Raw genomic sequence first — 22,886 nt, 5'->3', positions numbered from 1 at the left:
GAAAAGATCAAAATGTTAAGATAGATAACTAGGTAACTAATATGGAAAGTAGTAGTAGTTGATTTATTTTTCTTACACCAACAGGAATGTTTTTGTTGAATGTTTTGAGCGGCCATGTGTATTGTATATTATAGTATACCACAAGTAGAGAAACCTTTAGTCACTTTTCATTTTCCAATAATAACTTACATATCTAATAGGTTAAAAGATATAGTTAACGTTTAATATTACAAGTAAGATTCCAAACAATTAACAAACAACTAATTCCATGTATTGCAAATAGATTATTTATGAGGATTGTGTTTTCTCAATAGCAAACAATAGATCTGGTAAACACTGTAAACACCAGTGATATCATTCCCTGTCCCTCATTATCAAGTCCCTCTACATGCAGGATTATCTTTCTTTTTTGTGTTTATTCAAACATACGTGTAATGCAATACAATAAAAGTGTAATAGAGTGGAGTCACTCTTCGATAGCAATAACTACGCAGTCATCGCCATCATTTTCCGCCATCCCCTCCTCAGCAACTTTTGCCACAGTGACTTCTGGGAGAATAAGTATAGATATAACACTCTCAGCATCACTCTTTCTGTTGACCTGTGTGTGCGAAGGGGCACTCCTCTGCCAGATGTGACCTTTTGGCATCCTCCTATATTTGGTCTTGTCACTGTGACAGAAAGGTTTTACAGGGATCCCTTGACTGTTGTTTGTGTTCTCATTGGCACAGCCAATGTGGTTCTGCTTTTTTGCCATTTGCCTGATCAGGAAGAGGCGACAAATGACCAATATCAGCACGGTGGCAAAACCAGCCAAGGTGATCACAGTCACCTTCAGGTTCCTGATAATATTGTTAGTGTCCTGAATCTGGACAAAGTACTGGACCACAGTCTTATGGTGCTCTTTACCCTTCACTGTCTCCACCGTTTCACAGGTGTAAAGGCCAGCATCAGAATAGGAGGGTCTGATGACAAGACCCTGGCTGATCAGAGTGTGCTGAGGACCAGGATACAGGACGCTAGAAGAGAACCGCCAGCTGACTGGAAGGTTGGTCTCAGGGGAACATGGCAGAAACTGCGCTCTCCCAGTGGCAAGGTGTACGATTGTGGGTTTCACTAGAGAGATTATTCAGGCTTGTTTAATGTATAATATTTAAATTTGTATCTCTCACTACCATAATGTAACGTTAATATAAAACTATCTATTCATCTGCACAGATGTTTAACTTACAGTCAGAGGTTGGGCACATTCGAATGTCTCCATCAGTCAAATTCTGAATCCTACAAGATAAAGAATACCGCTTTCACAACAAAGCTCACACACAGATTTACCTAAAACCAGTGTTCTGGTAAGTAACAGATCATCAACAACATGTTCTGCTTACATAGACCTAGCTGAGGTTCCTGCAATAGACATGCATTGGCTTCTGATCTGGTGCCAGCCACAGTATGGGTCTCTGGCAAAAAGGCAGTCATCACATGATGTGTAGCGGCTGCACTCCCTTACATTAACCTGAACAGCAACATTATGGCTCCCACTGTATAACTGGCCCTGCAGACATAAAAGAATTTAGACTTATCATTATTATCCAAAAAAACAGCAAAGACATTCATAAAACTCAAATCTAAATGAGATGCGGGTATTTCAGCATTTTGCATATGAACTGGGGCTTACTGTTTTGAGAGAGAGCTGGAGAAAGTTGACTGGCTGAGGAGTTTGGAAGAGCTGCAGCTCTTCGATGATGCGACTGTCCTCACCATCAAATCTCACTGCCTTCTGCAGCCAGCCAGAGTCTGAGGGGGAGAAGAATTGATTCAACATGAAGTTGATATGTCAGTGTAGCTCGTGATTTGTATCATTGCCAATTGTCAATGCATGATGTCTGCACATTCTAATTGCATACCTGTGCCAATAAACATTACTTGATGTTGTCGCCCATCTAATGATGTGACTTGGTCCACAACAATTTTGGAGAATCGAATCTCCGTCTGCACCAACAGAGGCCTACCAGTTATGGGTGTAACTGCCCCATCCATCAGGGGGTGATTCCTGACAAACAGCAGGGTTTTGTCAGAGAGGTCAAGAGAGGTCATCACACCTTTGGCCCGTATTCCATCATTAATGCACTGTGAGAATTAGGCAAAAACAGATTGATAACAACGTTATGACAGATAAAATGTAACCCAAATATAATAATCCTTCTTGGTCTGAGACTTACTGAGCCAGGGTGGGGGAAAGGCTGCTCTTCTGTGTATGTGTTCCAGCTCCCAGTATCCCTTTCAGTCAGAAACTTTCCACTGAACACCTGGCTGATGTCTGACAGCTTGTATGCACAGACTGCAGACTTGCTGCAACCACCTAAGGGCTCCCTGTGACAAATACAAAAAATGTTTTCTGTTGCTGTCTGTTCCTGCTCCTACAGTATGTATCACTCGTGACATAGCGTTGTTGTGCAGATGTGTTACCTTCTGTGCAGACATGCAACTTACGAGTTGGAGGTGAATGCAGCATAGAAGACACTATCCCTCCAGTGGGTTTGGTGTTCGACCAAGAAAACATCCTGAACAAGTGTGGGTGAGCCGACATCACCAAATGGACAGTCCAGACGGGCCTTCAAGAAAGTCGTCCACTTTTTCTGCAGGGTCCTTTTACCCCCCAAGTCACTCTAAAACAACATATTCATTGATTTACACTGACATCTAGTGTGTGTATAGTTAAGGAGTATTTCATTGTAGCATCTAAGGACATTAGAGACATACTTTGCACACACGGGCAATCCTTGACACCTTAATGTTGAGACGTTCCTCCACAGCATTCTCGGTGAAGAACAGGAACACCTGGTCGTCTTCACCATCAACATTGTGTTTGCTTACTTTAACCAGGTCTATGGAAATCATGCTAGGCTCTGACAAAATTTAACATGTAAAGGTTTATTAGGATTTTAACTATCTGAAAGCAAATAACAGCATACAACTCGTGAATCTGTGTCAATTAAGATCTGTGACATGAAACAGTGTGTTCTCAGCACCTTATCGTAATCAGGATGATTTAGGTACTATATGCCCCCACAAAAAAACTGCTTACCATTTAACCAGGAACGTTTCATCTCAGTCTTGAGAGGGTTTAGTCCATGTCTCTGAAAGAACACCTCTGTGCCCAGAAAGTTGGAGGAAGAAGCAGAGTACAAAGTGTTTCCTGTCAGAAAGGAAGCAGTGTTGTAGCAAAGCCCTCAGTTTTTGACTGCCAGATATTTGTTAGTGAGATAAGCCACGACAGAGGACACGAAATGTCAACAAGTGAAGAGTAGGCCTTATGTTAAATGATGTTTCCTCACCATCCATAAAGGAAGCAAAGCGTTGGTAGGGGTCAAAAGGAACCTTCCCCCTTGCAGAATGTTTGTTTCCATCCAAGGAGACTTTTCCATTTTTAAAATTCTGTAAAAGGAAAATCCGGGGTTGTTTTAAACAGAAGGAAAAAACTTCACATTTAGGGAAATGCACTTCTCTGTGAGGTCTGTTGGAGAAATACAATATGAAGCTAGCATCTTGCTTGATAGTGTCCAAAGGTAGGGAAATCTCCAGCTACTAGACCTCAGAGGTTCACTAACTACAATGGTACATGGTTTATTACTTACCATGAAGTCACATACTGGGTTGAAAGCGTTTGTCCCACAGATGAGCATTTTACCATCCTCCATTGTATGTACAGTTCGGATGAAGTTATCACATTCCTGTAGAAATTACATATAAAGGGATAAAAGTGCAGAATGATAAAAAAAAATACACTGATATCTAGTGATATTCGCTTCTTTTTGTACCTTACTATCTTTGCCCTTCATTTGGCAAAGGACTTTCTCTCGTGAGCTCACTGTCCATTTGACCTAGAAAAGATAATGGATTAAAATTTAGATGAAAAAAACCTTTTAAGAATTACTGAAAGGTTGTCTGTGCTTTCCTCATTGTTTTTCCCTCAGTGTTGTCATGTATGAAGTCAGTATAATGAAGAACAGATACTGATACGTAGTACCCCATGTCTCTTTGGGTTTCAGTTATATGTTTCAGTATGTGAAACTCATAGGTTATGTCCTGCACATTCAATGATGCCTAAACCTGTAAAGCCTGGCCAATCCTAACTGCCTTACCTCACTAGTCTTTTTAGTGATATCCTCCAAACTGAGGGTGAACACTTTCCCTCTGGCTCCGACAACCAGCTGGCCCACATCATCTCTTATGGTCAAAGAGCTCAGACTGGCAGACTCTCTGAACTGCTTCAAGTTCATATCTAATGGAGAGAGAGGACAAGAGGCTGGAGGTTAATACAGGTTTCTGATTTATGTTTTAATACAATTTTGCTGTATTCTATTCCTTACTTTTCCAAATGTGTCTGTCTAAGCACTATGTGGACTAATGCAGCATTCAGCTATATAGTTAGACTATTGCTATGTATATTATTTCATGCAATTTATTGTCTCTATGGAGTCATATGTATAGTTCAGAACATAGAGATGATAGATGTCAATGTAGTGAGACAGTCTCATTTCAGATGGGATGTCCCTTCAAAGTGCCAGCTGCATTCTGATCATCTGCAGGATGATATATGATGTTGTACCTTGGAAGAAAACAGTTCTGCGTACTTTGCTGCCAATTACAAGGCCATCCTTCATGATGAGGAGCAGATAAAAGATCGCCACAGGAGGGCTCATCTTGTCCTTTAAGACACAAAAAGAAAAACGCCTTTATATGGTGCGCATAGAAGCTGAGTTGCTCTCTGTTCAGAATCTCTTTTAATTGACTTAATGTTATGTTCATTTGGTGTTTCAATTAGTGACTAATATGGGCGCATGTAACGTGCAGTTATCAATGGAAATCAGAATGCACAGCATAGTGAGACTATGGTGTGGAGACCCCGGATCCAAACAGAAGTTGGGCCGAAAGGAAGAGTTAACGTTAAGAGGGTAAGAGACAATGCACCAAAACAGATCTGATCGGTTTATTTATTATTGGTATATAGCAATAAACTATATCTGAACTCGGACAGCACGAATTGTACAGAAGGCGCATTGAGTCGCCATTGCGTAAATGCGCACGTCTTACACTCGGACAAACAAAACGGTCTAACAAAACAAACCAGGATTACTGTGGTTTTATGCCCACCAGATAATTGTATTTAAAAGATGATAACTGAATTGAAGCCTAATCTTGTTTAAAAGCTTCCGTCTCTCACCATGCCATTTGGTTTTGAATGTACTGTAGACACAGCGCAAACATCTGTCCAACTTCTCAATGCTACTACCCTGTTGTGCTTCATCATGTGCTAAGAAGGCAAAGAAACGTTTTAACCCAACTAAAGAGAGACTACGTTGCCCCTACCTCTAAAATTAGTTTGTTTTTGTTTTGTTTTTTTTGTCTTTGTTTTAAATGATGCACATTAACCCGCTAGAGGGAGGAGTGAGACAGGGGTTTTCACACTATGGCAAAATGACATGCAGTTCCTGAGTAGCTCATATTTTTATATCACAATATAGCCCATAATGTATGTTCACATGTTCGGGACCTGACAAATTGAAATGGAAAATTAAGATCCAGTACCCCTTATTTTAACCCTCTGGGACTCTTGTGTGTGGGTTTTCCTATAATGTTGTCGGATTAGTGAATTTCATTATTTCAGTATATATGAAATGTTGTCAAAACTAATAATATATCTAATAGCGGTGTATTCTTTGGATATAACAGTCAGTATGTTGGTGATGACTTTATATTTTAATGAGCCTTATTCATGAGGCACCGCCCCCTTTGTTTGATTGATAGGTGCTGATTTCCGGTATTAGTCTGGATTTTCAGGTTTCACAGTGTGTGTGTGTGTGTGTGTGTGTGTGTGTGTGTGTGTGTGTGTGTGTGAGAGAGAGTGTGTGTGTGTGTGTGATGAGTGCGAGTGTTGCATGTGTCAGACGGAGAGTTTGCAGTGCGGTTGTAAAACGCTCCCAGCTCGGTCACTGTCGCCGCTTTGCACCGCAGCCACGCTCCGCGCTCCTACACGCAAGTTGCCGTCGCGGCTCCACCACCGCCGGGCAGCAATGACTGAAAGCCCCGCGACCCAATCAGCCAACGGGGGAGCGTGTCAGCGGCTGGAAAACGGACTGAAACCGGAGAGAAACGGTTTGGTGAAGAGTCTCCACCGCTGCCAAGCCGAGGAGGAGGAGGAGGAGGAGGAGGAGGAGGTGAGGCCCGGGATGGGACGGGGAGAGGCAGGGTAGCATCTGCCGTACGTACCCGAAACAACCGTGGCGACACAGCAATTGCTGCCATTGCCACTGACATTACCTGTTCGTGTTATTATTAGTGTTATGACCCGGTCCTGCTGCTAAAACCTGACATGCTGTCATCGAAACAGAGTACACGTCAAACTCCATTGAAAAAAAACATTCAGATTTACCTTTCGCTCATTCTTACTGGTATCTTCTACCTAAAAACGCGAACCAGAAAGTGTCTCTGAATCTTTTCAAGACCTCCTTTAATTCGGCATAATCAGAATCGGTCCAGGCAGCATCTTGAATACATTAAAATCCCAACTTTGTGAATGAGGTTCCTACTGCTCTCAGTCGTCCCGATTGTTGTACAGTACATTGCACTGATTTCCATGACGGTTCAGTGCATTATATCTGTGCCGAATATATGACTTATAACATGTCTATTTAAATAACCATACAGTATCTCAAAATGTAGATACATCGGAGTTGATCAGACAACTTCATTATGTCAATAACTTTGCAGGTTTCATTCATATTTTATCAGCTGAGTGTAGGTAGTGCTGTTTAGAGTAGTGTGTGTTTCACTGTATACTTCTAATCGGCCACCCCTACCCTCATTCATCTCTGATTGACCTATTAAACCCTCTCCAGTTTCATCTTCTATTGGCTGCAAGCTTTAAAGCTGCAAATGTTTGGCAGGAAAATGTTGGAAAATGTCCATTTTGTTGGAGCGAGTTTCCCTCTTTTAGAACTGGGAGTGAAGCTGTGGTAAATGAATGTTCAGGAAGAAACTGAAACAGTGCATCCATTTACTGAAAGCTGTCCATGCGTGCCGTTAACCAGCCTTTTCCAGACAGGCTAATGATATTTCCACCCTTGGATGCATGCTATGTCACCAGCCCAATTAGCAGATCCCCTCACATTATGTGGTTAGATTGTGGGTAAGCATCACTTCTAGCATGTAATGGTCATGAGCATAGAGACAAGTGCATGATGGCTTTGTTCTGTGATACAAATTTATTTAGCACAACCAGGTCTTCACTTACAGTGTTTGTTAGTCAGATCTTCCCTTGTTCACCTATGTCACACAGTGTTGTCTTTTCTGTGAAGTCTACACCGGAACTTAAAACTATTTGGCCACATCTACAATACATCTTAAAGTGAGTCGCAGACATTTCTGCAAACTTAAATTTTCCAAAAAGGGGAAATGAGTTGTCATCACAGTAAATCAGGGTATAACTTTACATAAAGAGTATTCCAAATACCAAACTATTCCAGCTAAACATTATTGAGGAAAGTGTTTTTATAGGCTGTCTTGTGTACACACAGAAGGTGTAACCTTGTACTGTTTTCTTGCCACTATGCTTTACAGAGGCTCTGCATTTTCTTCTACATGATGTCATTTCACTATTTATCAAACACGAAGGCAAACATAATACTGTGTTTACATGCCCAAATATAGAAGCCATAATCTAATATGTAAATTGTTTGGTTAAAATGACTCAAACAAGGATAATGCAGCCTGAACATTTGGGTTCCTTAACATTTCTATCCACAAGAAACAAAATAATTGGGGTTCTTTCGGTTTTGATTTATGTAAAAGAAAAAAAGAACCAGAAATATAGGAACAAAAAAAGAACAAAGCGATCAATCTTGGTTTAAAACTGTGACAAGTGAACATTAATACTGACTTAAATCAGAAACAAAAACTTCAGTTGTTCTGTCCCGATCACAGTAGTTCAACATTATTGTGTTTTTTTATATGCAATCCCTTTAATGATGTGTCAGTAAATGTTCTTGTTTCCACATTGCTTAGGTTTATGCAACGTCACCTCATGACAGCCTGTACAGCCGGCCCTTCATTGAGTCTTTTGAGGAGACGCCCATGCTGGTGGCAGTTCTCACCTACATGGGTTATGGCATCCTGACCATCTTCGGCTACTTCCGTGACTATCTCCGTCACTGGAAGATCGAAAAGTGCTACATCGCCACAGAGAAGGAGGAACAAAAGGTTAAAGAAGCCACAGACGAAATGTAGTCATTTACCAGAACAATGTGAAATACCCAACCAATAAACACAATAAATTCAGGAATGAGTATACACACGTCATCAGGCATGTCTAGAAAAGCTTTCACTTGTCTCGACAATAACTACGCTGTGTAATTTGAGGGACTATTTTCATAATGACTGGAATGTCATCACTGTTTTGGCTGCACAGGGACAATGGCGTGAGAATAATTGTGTTTCAGGTGTTAAATGGAACTGATTTGGTAGACTGAACTCTAATTACATGACTAAATGTAGAAACATTATAGTAACACAATAGTAATAGCAACTGCACACACAGGGCTGATCCATTTACTGTTTTGTTAACCACGTTGAACCAAAGTGTTATGTGCATAATCACAAATCTTTCCAGCTCTAGAAGCCGTGATACATGCTCTCACATTTGATGCTGAGAGATTGTATGTCTTGAGCTGAGTGAAGTTAATAGCTAAATTTGCTTTTCCTTCTACTATATGAAACTTTCTTGCATTTTTGCCTAATGGTGGCAGAGTTATCAGCACATTTGGAACATTTCCTTGACTACTCAGATTGTTTTCCACATGTTATGTAATGTGTGATAGAGAAGTCCATTGTTTTAAGTATTTGGTTATATTAAAGAAAGGAAGTTACTGGGGTACATTAGAGGAAGTCACCCCAAGCGTATCCCACGGATGCTTCCTCCAAGAACCAAGGAAAATTATCCAGCTCCCTGAGGCATGTGTTAAAATGGAAAGATTATATTTCTCGAGATTAAATTCTTTTCTGGCTAAGCTTTTCAAAAGAATGAATGGCATGCAGTTCCACTAACTTTAAACATGCATGATTAATGGTGGAATTCTTTCTATCTTAGACACTCAAGATTATGCACCTCTTTCATTGTGTTTTCTCCATTTATTCAGGACTTTGTGCCACTCTACCAGGATTTTGAGAACTTTTACACCAGGAATCTTTACATGCGGATCAGGGACAACTGGAACAGGCCGATATGCAGCGTCCCTGGGGCCAAAATGGATTTATTAGAACGAGAGTCCCATGACTACAACTGGACCTTTAAGTGAGCAAGACATACCTTTATTCAAGACTGTAAAATATATATATATAAATTGATTTGAATGAACATCAATGTATTCAGACAGCAGTCCACAGTGAGTCAATAGAAAGGAGAAGTTTGGTTCATGCCCCACTTACTGTGCTAACAGTCTTATCTCCCACAAATACAAAGGTTCATATTTCACTTTAGACAAAGGACTGGATAATGTTACTAGTCTGTAAAAACAGTGAGCAAGGTTACACAGCCATAGACTGGTCAGACCTGCCACAATAGACAATATATAAAAACACAATAATATAATGTGAAAGAGGCACCTGGCTCTGAGTGGAAGTGATCTTTTTTTATATGTGTGAAATTGCTTCCTGTGGTCATCGGCCATTTAAGGCATTTGGTCTCTGCTATGGAAAAAACAGGAAAAATGAATGAGTTAAACTAATAATTATTATATTATTATAATAAGTATTTACAGTATTGGCTTATTGTGGTTCTATCGTATTAGTGTGTATTTCAAACTAAGAAAGAGTGTGGTCCTCACATTATTTGTCCACCTGAGACCTCTGACAAGTTTATTTTGACATTGTTAAATAACCTGCTCATAACATCCTAATAAATAGACATAATAAGGAGCATCTGCGACAGTCCTATCAATTCTGTTATGGGCTTTCACATTTTCTCCTAAGTGTGATGTTGGGTTGTGTTCCAGTGAAACCTTATACTGAACAACGTGATTGAAGTTTATGCGTTAACATCACTCCCACGTAACATTTGTCACGTTGACTCCTCACTCCTGTTTGGAGAAAGATGGAGTGCAGCTGCAGTGGAAGGTGTTCGCTGAAGTGTGTGAAGTCGGACATGACACATTGCAAAAGGAGACTGCTGCAACAAACAGCGTGGTCGGCCCCGCTTGAGATTGAAAAAGAAAAATTGGAGAAAAAAAGACTTTCATGCTGTCCAGCGTTTCACACAACTTCAATCTAGTCTTTAATTAGCTGCACCAATAACTATTATTAAGGGTGTCAATAAGCCTACAAAACATTAACTTCCTCGTATTGATTACTTCCTGTGTGATTATCTCTCTCCCTGTCCATGCAGGTACACAGGTCGGGTAGTGCAGGATGTGATTAACTTGGGCTCATATAATTACCTCGGGTTCGCTGAGAATACAGGTCCATGTGCTGACTCTGTAGCCGAGGTCACCATGAAGTACGGTGTCGGAGTAGCAAGCACGAGGCAGGAGACTGGTATAAACACACACTGAAACACATTAGACACCCCCACAGGTATTGCTGCCACTGGAGTGTGACATATATATATATATCAACATAAACAAAGCAGTCTGTTCAGTGTTGCACAGCACAGATAACTTCTGAGTGCAGTGCAGATATCATGTTTTCTTTATGACAATTTTGAATATACTTTGAACTTAATTAAACATGTGTAACATATGTTGACGTGAATGAATTCATTGGTACCCATCTACAAAAACAGAAGAAAACACAAGTTGTTATGTATTCCATATTATTAATATTATATATGTTTTGTCTTCAATCTTGTAATTAGTCATTCAGCTTATTAAATGGGAAAAACAGTCACTTTGAGAAAGCAAAGAGAGTTAGAGTAAATTATAGTGGGTTGACTGCTGTTGCAAATATTAAGACATGTTTGGTCCATGGGACTGTAGCCTATCCCCTGGATGTGGCAGTAGGAAGAACATCAACCCCAAATAGAATAGTAGTATCGTGTAGATGGTAGACAAAGAGCCAAGGACAACTTCCAAATAAATATTAGCTGAAGTCCATGGCCAGGCTACATCAAGGCCTGTTTGTATCACTCTCTGTTTTGGGTCTACTTCACTTCGTGTGGCGCTGGGTGCGGTGAATCTTAAAAAAGCACCCCAGTATGGCTAGGAACTAAACATTGGACTATTCTGAGGTGGCGTTCAGTGAGCCCTGAGGTGAATTTTACTGAAATCAGGAGGAAGCAGCTTTCAACCCTGAAATATCAGGGTCAGTTTGATTAGGAAGGGTGCTGCATGTTGGGCTCACCTCTCTTCTCCCATGTTATAGTTGACCTCTGCCTCTTTACTCTCAAATAAGGGCAAAAATAGCCAAACTTCCTGCTGAAAAGTGCAGACATCTAATTGAAAACTACAGGATTTGCTCGTTTGCAGTGATTTTCACAAAAGCAACAGAATATTAGATTAAAGGTACCATCATTTTAGTTTAGGCCATTTCCCTGAGTCATTTGAAATATTCTACTGAAATAAAAACCAAAAACAAGCAAAGCCTAATATTTCTTTCTTTTTTTTAAAACATTCATTCATTTAAGGTAATTCAGAGAAAATTGTGGCTACTTCTGTTGGTGGTGTTACTGAGGATCAGTCAAAGTGATTAGTTCTTCTTAACATTAAGCTATAGTTCAGCTGGCTCTGTTATTGTTATAAATAATCAGTCAACGGGCACCACTGGTCTCAGTGATGACAACATTCAAAAAAGCCACTGTAGAGACATTCAAATAATATCCAACATAAAAACACCAGTGGTTGTTTTTACACCTGGATGTCTCATCTGAAAGTCATCAAGAAAAGAAATAAGCATCATTTCCAAAATGTCACATTTTCTGGTATGTGTGTGTGTGTGTGTACTGTATAGCTACAACCTGCATGTCTGCACCTTAGGCAACCTGGACAGACATGAGGAGATGGAGAAAGTGGTAGCTAGGTTCCTAGGCGTGGAGTCAGCCATGGCATTCGGAATGGGGTTTGCAACCAACTCCATGAACATACCAGCATTGGCTGGCAAGGTAAGACCACAGGTGACCTCAGTAGAGCTGTGAGTTGTTCTTGCAGCATACAGTGCTTATCTCTACTCTTTAACTTCCTATTTATTACCCCAGCAGATTTCCTTTCTGTTCTCCCAGCACTATTTCCTTTGTGTTCCTCTCTCCCTCTCTGTATATTACGTAAATGTATGTTTGTATTGGCCTGTGAACTCTGTATAATTGCCAAAGATGGAATAAGTTTACTACCTAGCTTTTTTGTTTTTGCAGTGTTAAGCACAGCCTTTTTTTGTGTAACATTGAGTTCAGTCTCAACTTCCCTTACACACTCAAACAGATCGCCACTAGCACCAGATACAGACACACAACCAGCCTCTGTCCTCATATCAGGAGAACATGCTTCCTGTTGTCACTGACTGTGTGTCAGTGTGAAAAGTACAGAGGAGTTCAGTTTTGTCATGTTGCTGCTGACATTTGCAAAGTTTATACTTCACTATGTTGAGTTGAAACAGTGTCGTGTGGAACTACTGCTCTAAACTCTGCTGTTCTTGTGAAATGATGCAGACCTGTTGGTGAAAAGGGCTTCATTTTTTACATCAGAGTAGTCGTTGAGTTGTCTTGCTTAATTATAAAATAACATAATCAATAAAGTGATTTTTAAGGAGGTGTGTACTTGTGATTCTAAAGTATCTGCCACTTCAAATAGTTAAAAACAAATCACATGTATGAATAATTTATGCCAGTTCATGCTGGTCTGATGTCCTGCAGGGCTGTCTGATATTGAGTGATGAACTGAACCATGCCTCTCTGGTACTGGGAGCCAGACTCTCCGGGTCCACCATCAGAGTCTTCAAACACAACAGTGAGTCAGTGACTAATAAGTTCTCTTGCCAGTTTATTTCCTACCTGCATGTATTTTCTCTGTACACATGCATTAGTGTATCTCTTTCTGTTTGCCAGTCCCGCAGTTGAAGTGATTTGCCTTTGTCTTCATTCCAGTAGATGGAATTTTTTCCTCCATGCTCTCTCTCTGTTGTAGTCTTTAGATAATAATGTAGAGTATTTTGGGAAAACCTGACCAACCCAAGTGTTTCAGTTTCATATTAAGTCTGTCAGCTACTGTGAATGCTGTCACCCTGAACTAGATGTAGAACAGATAGAAAAGCCTTTTTTAATGGTGTGAGTAACATCTACTCAGAGCAAAAGTCAACATGTGTGCTGTTGAAAAGTTATGTTCTCATTAAGTATAGTGTGTCTTCTTCTGCTATAACGTGTTTTCATTAACACATATCTCATAATATTCACACGTGGCACTGTTGTGTCCGTTTTCTGAAATACAGTAATGACAATGCCGGCGTTGCTTTTCTTCTGTCTTTTGTATTGGAATTTGACACAAACACACAAGCACAGAAGGTAAGCTTGCAACATGACCTGTCAATCAGGTTGGTTGAACATTTGCGTGAATGGTGTGGGATGTTGCATATTTCATTTCTTCCTGTTGTAAGTGCTTTACTCTCTTGCCTTTGTGCACTGGTTTTACAATACATTAAATATATCCCTGCGTAGCATCTAGTCTACTTCTGCCTGCCAGAAGCATATTGTAAAAGCGAGGCATTCATGGAACATACAGAATATAGATCATCTTTGTTTTGTGTATGCTTTTGGGTGAGGTATTCAGAGACCAACTAGAGAGTAGGTCATGCTTGTTTTACAAACACTAAGTATAGAACTCTGAAAATTGAGAACTGGCACAATAAAAAAATCTACCAGCCACCTTGACCAGTGGGTCAAAAAGTTACTTCTTTTGGACGCTGGTTCTAACCATTAGCTTCCAAACCTCTCCATATTATGTTCAAACTGCTTTTGAATAACTTTCCAGTTCACAACAGCTGCAAGAGGTTTCGTGCAACCACTTCTGGTACCACAACAGTAGTTTGGAGTGTGACACTCTCTTGATTTTCTTTTCAGATATGCAGAGCCTTGAGAAACTGCTGAGCGAAGCCATAGTTCACGGGCAGCCCAGGACGCACAGACCGTGGAAGAAGATCCTTATAGTGGTGGAGGGCATTTACAGGTAGCCTGTCTAGAGTATTTATGGCATTTCTTGTTACTGTAAACCATGCAAAAAGTGGTGTTGTCCTCATGATTTCATTCCTGATCTCAACATGTCGACTACCTGACTTCAGATCAGATTTAGGGTGTTGTCAAACGTCATAAATCAACTGACTTCAACAAATAGAAAACTCAGTAAGTTGCATACTAAACAAAAGCTCTCACTTTTATTCCAGTGATTTACTTTAAGCTTGTTTTTAATTTTAGTTTAGAAACTAGACAAAGCATGCATGCACACAAACACAAGCAAAAACAGGTTTCCAGTAGAAGCAGTTAACATCTTCAATTGATGGTTCATGTGATTCCACTAGGTTCAGCAGTGTCAACGCCTCTGGGACTGGATTGCTGGTTGAGAGAGCTGATTCAGTGCTTGGTTATCTCTTACTGTTCATACACACAGGGAGCTACTTTAATGGGTTACTTTTCTTTGCCCGGTTCAGTGGTGCACTATATTCTGCAGCTACGAGTTGCTGTGACATTGTAAACATTATTACCATCATATTTCATATGTTAACATGACATCTGAGCTCATTAGTCAAATAAAGGTCGCTCTGCTTGACAGGCTCCGGCAGCTTTAGCTCTCTTTAGCTCAAATTTTCTGGGTTTTCAGGAAAAAAATGACACTAGCTTTGACACATTCTACTTTGCCTTTTCCTCCCTGTAGCATGGAGGGAAGCATAGTACGCCTGCCAGAGGTGATTGCCTTGAAGAAACGCTACCAGGCATACCTTTATTTAGATGAGGCCCACAGCATAGGGGCTCTGGGCCCAAGGGGAAGAGGTGTGGTCGATTACTTTGGCCTTGACACCAGCGATGTGGATGTCATGATGGGAACCTTTACCAAGAGCTTCGGAGCTGCTGGGGGATACATCGCAGGGAAACGGGTGAGGATGAAGAACTGTTTTCTTTCATTTGGTTTGGGCAAGCTGTGCACATATGAGAGACCAGTGGCAGCATAGAACATCCTGAACTCGTAAGATGCAGGGAGTTTTCCAGTTCAGAATCCCACTGTGAATGCTGTAAGTGCAAACAGTTTATCAGCGTCAGAGCCTTCAGTGTCCTGGGACAACAGGACGTCTGTCATCCCAGCAATGTGGATTCACAGCCTTGCCGTTGATGTATGCTGCATTCCTGACATATAAGCCCTGTTCAATTCATCGCTATGTTAACACCAACTTTAAAAACACAGAGACGCTGACCTCATAACATAAACAACTTGAAATGCTAAGAGGATGGTGACATCTCTCAACTGATAAGGTTTTAAACACAGTGCATATACATATGAATGTATGTGTAAGTCCGAGCAGGCGAGCAGTTTAAAAAGAGTGAAAATGTGAAATGGCTTTGTGTCACAGTACTCTCACCACCTTCAGCACGTGCTCTGTTTTATTTTTTTTATTTTTTTATGAACAAAGCATGTTTCAGGATAGGGTGTTAACCGGCGTGTCAGCAAACATTGAATGTTGACATTTGGAAAAAAAAAAACTCTGAGAAGTCTTTTGAGTTTTGTCAGAATGACATTTTTCCTCATCTTTAATGCACACAAAACACATAGCATTACATGTATTAGCCTAGTGGGTCCATATATAATTGGACAGCGTCACAGTGTTCTTTATTTTGGCTCTGAACACACCCACAGGCATTACTAGATGCTGGGTTTCTTCCCTGGTGATGCTCTGCCAGGCCTTTACTGCAGCTGTGTACAGCTCCTGTGTGTTTTTGGGGCGTTCTGCATTCAGTTGAGCTTTCAGCAAATGCAGCGCTTGATTAACTGGATTCGCGCCAGACGATTGACTTGGCTACCGCAGAACATTCAACTTTGCAAAACCAAAGGCAGAGCACCCTCAGAACAAACAGGAAGTGAAGACAGCTGCCGTAAATGCCTGCCAGAGCATCATCAGGGAAGAATCCTAGCATCTGGTGATATCTGTGTGTTCCAGACTCACTGGCTGCACTGGATTTGCAACCAAATATTAAAACTGCCAATTTAATTCATAATTCTGTTGGTTTGTCTTACAAGCTCTGAATTTGGAGATCTGTCCATCAAAATGGTTGAATTCATACACAATCAAAGAAGACAGTGTGCACATAAATCACATCTTGATTGCTTCGTACTAAATCCACCATACTGGATGAACCAGATACGTCTGACTGTATATTTTGTATTACAGTCATGTTTTGGGGGAATTTTATTGACTAACCAACTCATATCATATCAGCAAGTAAAGCTAGAAGTAAGTCCGTCCTAATCCTCACCAAGTCTCAGCTACAAACAGTCCCAAATCAGTCATGACTGTGGAGATTAAAGAGTAATAAAAACAGCATTGTTTATGCGTATCTCCTTACATCTCCTGTGTATCTGCTGGCTTTAGGAGCTTATAGAGTACCTGCGCTGCAATTCCCACAGTGCTGTCTACGCCACCTCTATGTCTCCTCCTGTGGTGGAGCAAATCATCACTTCTATGAAGTGCATTATGGGAGAGGATGGCACAACGATAGGTGAGTTCACAATTACATCTGTTTATCACAATATTGATATTTTCGCATGTCTTTACCATCCCTTGATGTTTTCAAATGAAAACTGAACAATGGTACTCATTTAAATGCCATTTCTACTTTTTTTTTTCTACTTTTTTCTGCTTTTTCTTATAAAACTAATAAATGTACTATATAGTCAGCTTGTGTTTTATAGTTTATATTGTGTGTTTTTGTTTTTGTTTTTGTTGTTGTTTTTTATTTGGGACTTGCTAAATACCAGTGTTTTTCATGCTAATCATAGATGCTGTATTGGTCATTATTAGCCACCAGGTGTCAGTGCAAACTAGTAAAATCAAAGATGCATCCAACAGCACAGCTGTAAGTTATTCTGTAAAGAAGAGGAGCTAATAGTATCTGTCGTCCACCTGCAAAATGTTTATGTTGATTTGAAGAAAATCTGACCTCGATCTAAAACCTAAGATAACTTGTTTATGAGTGGATGGTTGTGAAGGATCGCCAGGCTTTGGATTGGTTGAGGCTCTTACTATTAGAGAGCTATTATTTAGTCCTTGCGCTGTCTTTGAACACATTTCTGTCGTAGCATAGACTCACATCATTTGTCTGGTCAGAAAAACACTGTGAATCTGGTACGTCTTTGCAGCTATCTCCAGTAACTTTCTGTTGGTAGCTGTGAATCTAAATTTGTATGCACACTAAAAAGAGTTTGCAGTCTTGTGTTTGAGGCAAACCTTGCTTTTCAAAGAACCCAGTGAAGTGATTTCCTGTGGGAGAAGAGAAACATTATAGCGAAACTAAGAACTCGTCTTCCCATGTGCCTGGATGCTGTAACACTCGTCTCATGAATTGCGATTGTATTCAGCTGCTTGTCAAACTTCCTTGTTTTTCATCTTTTCAAAGCATCATTACCTCGAATCCAAATAATTCCTTTTCTTTTCTGTTTTTTTTCCCAACCAGAAATATCAAATCTGGTAAAAGGAAAACAAAAAAACACGATGGAGGGCGAGCAGTCTTTGTTTAGCTGACACTTGGTATACATTTATTTTCAATCCAGAGTTTTTTTGGTGTTTTGATGAAACTTTTAAACCAGATAGAGATATAGGCCTTTCAGTGCTGCTCTATAAATATCCACACGCTGCATTAATAACACATCAGCATGTGAGAAAATATACGGCATGATTCAGTTACGAACAAATGCCTGAGATAAACAAGAGACTGTACGTTCAACATGTTCACAGTTAAGTGTTGTAGCAGGTGCTGGACAACAAACTTTATGATTGCTTTTATGTTTTGCATTTGCTATCATGTCTCCGACATCTCTTCTCACCGTCACCAGGCAGAGATCGTGTGCGACAGCTGGCAGACAACACGGTCTATTTCCGTAAGAGGCTTCGAGAAATGGGCTTCATCACCTACGGCAACAACGACTCTCCTGTTGTACCTATGATGCTCTACATGCCTGCAAAGATAGGGTGAGCACCGGGCTTTAGAGATGATACACTAACTCCAGCTGGAGCATTTTAATCAACGAGGACAATAAGAAGTTCTTGTCCTTTAATCATTTTTGTCTTCACATGTTCCTCCAGAGCGTTTGGCAGGGAGATGTTGAAGAGGAACATCGGGGTGGTGGTCGTGGGCTTCCCCGCTACACCTATCATCGAGTCCCGGGCACGGTTCTGCATCTCAGCCGCACACACAAAAGACATGCTGGACAGGGTAACTCAATTTTTGTCTCTTAATGACAAATTGATGAATTCTTTTTTTCTATAATCTGTATAGTTTTCCAGCTCCTTGCTGAATGCTGAACACAACTTGTGTTCAGCGTCTCATCTGTCTTTTTACAAAGACCTCCACGCAGGAGAAAAGTCTTGCTGAAACCATATTCAGCAAAAAACTTCAGTTAAGTTCTCTGAGTTGTGAGAATTTCTTTACTTAGCATTAAGCTCATTGGTGCTTTGCTAAATATAGTTTCAGGGGGGCTCTGACTAATTGCACACACCAGAATTTTATCAAAGTTGCCCAACATTAGGCTTTTTAACTAGACTCAGAGTCCACACAGTGGAGTAGAGTGCAAATCCAAATATTCAACACTCTGCAGGCTCATTTCTGTAGTAGCTGCTACCATCAAGAGCTATACAGTTTAAAGGATTGTTCCAAGATAGTGTAACGACCTTCAAGTTGTTTGAAACTAAGCCAAGAGATTGTGGTGACATTGCAGGGAAGGAGGGCAGTCTAATAAGTGGAAAAACAGTCGGTAATTGGAGGCCAGAAAAAAGACGTGTCACCCTGGGATGAAGAGAGCCAGAAAAAGTCCAGTTGATTGTTGACTCCATTCAAAATCTACAGTCAAGTGTCAGCTGCAAGTTAATTTCCAGTGTATCCGCACTATATTCCCTGTGTTGGAGGTCATCGCTCCACTTTAACCGTCCCCTTTACTCATTGAATTGGTCTGTGTAAGTGCAGAGCTTTGATTGCTCTTGGTAACACATCAAAAAGCCGCCCACTCATCTCAACAAGGGCTCTTCTGCTGAAACGAGCTCACTGTAGACCTGCATGCTCTTCCTCTCCCAGCCCCTGTCTCGGTGTTTCTCTCATTTTAACATGAGGTTTAGATCATCTCACACAGTGGTTCAACGTGCGTTTCCTATCTAATTGGGGTGCTCTTGTGGCAAAGTTGGCTCAGACGCAGACTGTGTCTCCAGGAAGTGCTGTCTATTAAGGGCTGTTTTTGGGTCCTATTATTTTTCTTGTGCTTCGGGAAAAAAAGTGAAAAGAAAAGGGAAAATAGGAGACAGGGAGTGGGAGTATTGTAGAGCTCTAGTGCTTTTATCTGTCATGATGTTAAAATCTCCCTCTGTTAGCCTTCCTCTCTGTATCATTCTCTTTTACTTTGATGTGTCATGTTGATTTCTGTGTTTCTTTCATCTGCTTGTGAGCTTGTGCAGTTTTATCTTGTCATTCACACACATGCCCCAGCACATATAAACTGCACTTGTTGTATTTTTATCCTTCTAAAGACCTTTCATTTCATTTCATTGACCACATCAATATCCTGCTACTAAACATAATGTCAGCTCTCAGTCCAAACCAACCTAAAGAAGTGAAGACAGACAAAAGGACTTCATTGGGAGTCTGTGTGATTCTGTGGCCAAGTGGTCTGGCAAGCATTTGCATAAATGTCTATAGTCAATGGTAAGATAATAATGGAGATATGAATGGATGAAGATCTGCTGCAAGAGCAGACTTATAGACGTAACTGCCATGTCCTTTGTTTCAATCTAGCCAAGGACCCGTACACACAGTGATTTTCTATTGTTGACTACAGTGCTGAACCAGTTGAAACTTAGAAAGTGTGAATTACATTACATAGAAATCCTGAATATCTTCTTTTTAAAATGGTTTCAGGCAGAAGGAACACTTTCTGCTGTTTACATGACATATCAGTAAAAACATGCGTCCTACTGGTGACTTTAACACCCAAGTAATAGGAATGAAAAATTGGGTACAACTGCAGCATTGAAGTCGGTGGTGTTTCAACACTACTCCGATTTAATCTTACACGACAGGTGTGTTTTTTTTTTTCCCCATTAAAATCCTTGCTTGTTGCAACTTCAAATTTCCTGGAGCCGCGTATTGCCCTTCATGTTGACAGTTTGTTTTATTGTATAAATGTCCCCACAGGCTCTGAGCGTCATCAGTGAGGTAGGGGACCTTCTTCAACTCAAGTACTCCAGACACAGAAAACTGCCTTCTCTGCTGCGGCACTTGGACAATGACGTGTATGAGGACATTGACGACTGATGAACCACTCCTGTCTTGAAGTGGCGTGAACCAGAATAACCCCAGAAAATACAGCACGGTTCAAGATTGATCCCAAGTCTTCCACAAGGAATGAGATGTGCACAGGTGCCCCATGTCACTAGCTTGCCGTGTAACTACCTAACAAAAGAAAAACACTCAAGACTGTCATCTAATTCTACTTTGCCTTACATAAAAACATGCACAACTTCAGACGAACACACTGAAAACGGCATGTCTGCTTCTTCATCTGTTCTTTTTATTACTCTTGTTTGTTTGTTTTTTTATTGCTAGGGTGGAGTGGGTATGTCTGTATGTAGTCCTTGTAGCATTTGTCATGTTGAGCCTTGTTACGTTTGTGGACAAACATCAGCTTCTGCAGTGAATTTAAACAGTGTAAAGTTAGATATATTTTAAATATCCATCAAAATAAGGAATAAAAGCAGCTCCATCTTTAGTCCAGAACAATTCAGATGAGTCTGAAAGCAGAAAACACTTCACCCCATCTGTTTGTTAAAGAACATTACTTAAAAATGAACTGGCTGAAATACAAAGACTGTCCTTGTTCAAGCATCCATCTGTATTATTTGTTTTGTTAACCTTGAGAATTTTACCCGTGTCAACAGGGAGAGGTCATATTGTTGCTTAAACATTTCTAAATCAGTCAACGTTTTAACCACATGGCATAGTTATCATTCCAACCTTGGTTCTTCTACACAGCTAAATCTACAGAACCACAGAATTAAATGTGGTACCTCATCAACATGGACTCAGCAGTACAGAGATGTACAGCAGACAGTTACTCTGATAAGCACATTGACTTTTTCCTGTGCCAATTATTTATCTCTCAACAAGAAAGCAAATAAGCCTAATTTCCAAACTGTTTTGTCCAGTGAGATAATGACTAAGTTTCTTTGCATAATGTTTTCATGAACTACAGCTTGAGAACTTATGTTGTCTTAATTAAGTTGTGCCAAATGTGAGTGTGAATATGGGAACTGAGTATATGACACTAGGCCCGTTATCATAACGCCAACAATTCTTATCTACTTAACACTAAATGCTAAAACCTTATCAAGCATATCTTTATCCATTCTAATCTAAATCAAAACAATAAAACCCTCATCTGTAAAGTAGCACTCGTACATCAACAGCTAATTAGTCATTCCAAACATTTAATTGGCTCTTTTTTGTGCACTAATTGAATTATCATTTTGAATTATTGTGTTGCATACATTGACATTTTAGCATTTAGAATTCCCTCTAATTTAACATAATTAGAGCTTAATTAAATCTCACTACTCCAATCACACTGTGTGAGAAGGTGTTTATGGACGACTGTCTTTATGGACCACGCTTTCAGAAAGCAAAAGTGGGCGTTTTCCTAGAAAGCCAGTATCTGCCCAGTGTAGTTCAGCTGTAAGCTCCGGTTTTACACTTCAGGAAAGCAGTTTAGATGTTATCTCATATCTAAAGGATTACTTGAACTTAGCTAACTTAGCTGATTCAGCATTTTCTTATTTACCACTGTATCTCTTGGGTGATTATTGGCGATAACTTCATTGCTTTGTCTGATGCACTGTAAATCACAAAGTGTGATATGACTCAGAAGTCTTTAATAATTTAATGAGTGTGTGACTGGGTGTGTGTGTGTGTGTGTGTGTGTGTGTGTGTGTGTGTGTGTGTGTGTGTGTGTGTGTGTGTGTGTGTGTGTGTGTGTGTGTGTGTGTGTGTGTGTGTGTGTGTGTGTGTGTGTGTGTTTGCTTGCATGGTTTTGGATATTGACATGTGCATTATTGCACTTTTGCCTTGCTTCTCTTTTTGCGAACAAATCTGTTTTTTTTTTTTTTCTGTTTGGTTTGAACTCCTGTCTTTTTGTTGTGCTGTCTGTCTGAGGTTTGACTCAGTAACACTCCTTGATGAAGGCAGCTGACTGTGAAAGTAAGATGTTCATCTAACACAAACTTACTTGGTTACTTTACTGTAAAGAAGTCTCAATCTGAACCACAAATGATTGTCTATGTTCTATAAGAGTTCCAATGTTATTCAACTAAATACAGAATGTCTTTTTGTTTGCACACAAATATTGAAAGAAACATTTTTACAGAGCTACTCTACAGTTCCCCTCAGCAGTATTGGCACTTTATTAATTAATAACCAGGTGACCTATTGTGAATTTTTTAAGGATTCGATCCTCGATCTCATTCTGCCTGTGTCTCCAGTTAGAACAGAGATGCAGGAAAAGGTTTGCTGACAGAAGAGGACGTGAAATAAAACTATGAAAGATAGAGACAGAGTTTATATTGACAAGAAGCTGTTTGGAATATTTTGTTTACTGTGAGTTAACCTAAGAATG

General features: G+C 40.2%; 2 protein-coding genes across 3 annotated transcripts; one reads left to right on the top strand and one right to left on the bottom strand.

Annotated features, from left to right (window-relative positions):
* Positions 1 to 206: 206 nt before the first annotated feature.
* Positions 207 to 5,553, bottom strand: LOC113159187 (semaphorin-4E-like). The gene is made up of 15 exons (XM_026355740.1): positions 5,225 to 5,553; positions 4,610 to 4,709; positions 4,143 to 4,282; positions 3,819 to 3,881; positions 3,636 to 3,731; positions 3,336 to 3,435; positions 3,086 to 3,196; positions 2,761 to 2,906; positions 2,491 to 2,666; positions 2,220 to 2,370; positions 1,905 to 2,127; positions 1,676 to 1,794; positions 1,386 to 1,552; positions 1,232 to 1,281; positions 207 to 1,116 (listed from the first exon to the last, which is right to left on the bottom strand). Exons 1-15 carry the CDS (start codon positions 5,309 to 5,311, stop codon positions 467 to 469), a joined length of 2,379 nt encoding a protein of 792 aa, XP_026211525.1. The 5' UTR covers positions 5,312 to 5,553; the 3' UTR covers positions 207 to 466.
* Positions 5,554 to 5,890: 337 nt separating this feature from the next.
* On the top strand, positions 5,891 to 22,192 carry LOC113159188 (serine palmitoyltransferase 2-like). Of its 2 annotated transcripts, none has more exons than XM_026355742.1 (12): positions 5,891 to 6,215; positions 8,065 to 8,259; positions 9,195 to 9,349; positions 10,439 to 10,587; positions 12,024 to 12,148; positions 12,893 to 12,986; positions 14,093 to 14,198; positions 14,901 to 15,120; positions 16,609 to 16,735; positions 18,069 to 18,204; positions 18,319 to 18,448; positions 20,414 to 22,192. In XM_026355742.1, the coding sequence occupies exons 1-12, from the start codon at positions 5,940 to 5,942 to the stop codon at positions 20,531 to 20,533; spliced, it is 1,833 nt and encodes a 610-aa protein (XP_026211527.1). In that variant the 5' UTR covers positions 5,891 to 5,939; the 3' UTR covers positions 20,534 to 22,192. The 2 variants fall into 2 exon arrangements, with proteins under 2 accessions (XP_026211527.1, XP_026211526.1); XM_026355741.1 differs by having other exon boundaries at positions 5,891 to 6,218.
* The last annotated feature ends 694 nt before the right edge of the window (positions 22,193 to 22,886 follow it).

Source organism: Anabas testudineus, chromosome 12, assembly GCF_900324465.2.
Source record: "Anabas testudineus chromosome 12, fAnaTes1.2, whole genome shotgun sequence".
NCBI lineage: Eukaryota > Metazoa > Chordata > Actinopteri > Anabantiformes > Anabantidae > Anabas > Anabas testudineus.
The sequence above is the reverse complement of the archived record's forward strand: the minus strand, read 5'-3'. Positions and strand labels throughout refer to the sequence as shown.

What these genes read in the sequence shown, in the direction of transcription:
- LOC113159187 (XM_026355740.1), bottom strand. Translation starts at nt 5,311, where the DNA reads ATGATGAAGCACAACAGGGTAGTAGCATTGAGAAGTTGGACAGATGTT. An exon ending in AGTAATGTTTATTGGCACAG is followed by an intron (nt 1,795 to 1,904) that starts GTATGCAATTAG and finishes TCTCCCCCTCAG; the next exon opens with ACTCTGGCTGGCTGCAGAAG. An exon ending in TCCAGCTCTCTCTCAAAACA is followed by an intron (nt 1,553 to 1,675) that starts GTAAGCCCCAGT and finishes TTATGTCTGCAG; the next exon opens with GGCCAGTTATACAGTGGGAG.
- LOC113159188 (XM_026355741.1), top strand. Translation starts at nt 5,940, where the DNA reads ATGTGTCAGACGGAGAGTTTGCAGTGCGGTTGTAAAACGCTCCCAGCT. An exon ending in AAGCACGAGGCAGGAGACTG is followed by an intron (nt 10,588 to 12,023) that starts GTATAAACACAC and finishes TCTGCACCTTAG; the next exon opens with GCAACCTGGACAGACATGAG. An exon ending in TACCAGCATTGGCTGGCAAG is followed by an intron (nt 12,149 to 12,892) that starts GTAAGACCACAG and finishes GATGTCCTGCAG; the next exon opens with GGCTGTCTGATATTGAGTGA.